At 58.3% G+C, this 854-nt stretch overlaps 1 protein-coding gene across 1 annotated transcript in view; it reads left to right on the top strand.

The window, feature by feature from the left end:
- Positions 1-854, top strand: part of LOC125482334 (rho GTPase-activating protein 9-like) — a 4,741-nt gene that overhangs the window by 3,062 nt on the left and 825 nt on the right. Inside the window, exon 2 of the mRNA XM_048594388.1 lies at positions 678-731. Within this exon, the coding sequence (XP_048450345.1) occupies positions 678-731 (54 nt within the window). The remainder of the gene's footprint in view (positions 1-677; positions 732-854) is intronic.

Below are 854 nucleotides of genomic sequence, written 5' to 3'. Positions count from 1 at the left end.
GGAGGCCATTCAGCCCCCTCTCCTCGAGCCTGTCACACAGGGAACAGAGGGAGGCCATTCAGCCCCCCTCTCTCCTCCTCGAGCCTGTCACACAGGAACAGGAGGAGGCCATTCAGCCCCCTCTAAAACTCATTCACCGAGATCCCGGCTGGTTTGTACATTAACTCCATCAACCCCTCCTGACCCACCACCACAAACCCCCATCCCCATCTCCCCCCCACCCCATGCTCTCGAAGGTTCACCTGACCGTCCATCACCCCCACTATCCTAATGTCGGGAGGGGAGGGAACAGTCACGACAGAGTGGGGAGAAGGAGATGGTGTTCCCGGTGGAGGGGGGAGTGACGGTCATTTAGATGAGGGGTGGGGGGGCTGGGGACAATGGATGGATGAGAATTGGGGGTTTGGGGGGGAGGTGTTGGAGGGAAGAGGGGAATTACCCCTGGAAGGGATGGGGAGACAAATATTCAGGGAAGGAGTCGGGGTGGGGGTGGGGGGCCAAGGATTTACGGCGAGATAGAGGGAGGGACAGAGGGAGGTAGTGGACACAAGTTGGGATTTTGCTCCAAAGCAAAGGGGCAATAGACTGAGCAGTCTCTCCCCACCCCCTCAATATTTGTAAGTGCGTGCTCCCATGCGAGAGACGACTGACTGGACACCATTCTCTTCCATCCATAGAGAGGGCTGTGACTACCGATGGACGCTACCTGTTCCCCGAGGAGACCTTCCGAGGTAGGTCTGCAGCAACGTTACAACCCACTCCCAACACCCCCCAATCTCAACCTCCCACCCCACCACACCCTGTACCACCTCTCCGTTTTACCACCTACTGTCGGAGGGTCAGTGCTGAGGGAG

The sequence above is a fragment of the Rhincodon typus genome, unplaced genomic scaffold (assembly GCF_021869965.1).
Source record: "Rhincodon typus isolate 14 unplaced genomic scaffold, sRhiTyp1.1 hic_rhity00008901, whole genome shotgun sequence".
In the NCBI taxonomy this organism is placed as follows: Eukaryota; Metazoa; Chordata; class Chondrichthyes; order Orectolobiformes; family Rhincodontidae; genus Rhincodon; species Rhincodon typus.
This window is presented reverse-complemented; position numbering and strand designations above follow the sequence as displayed.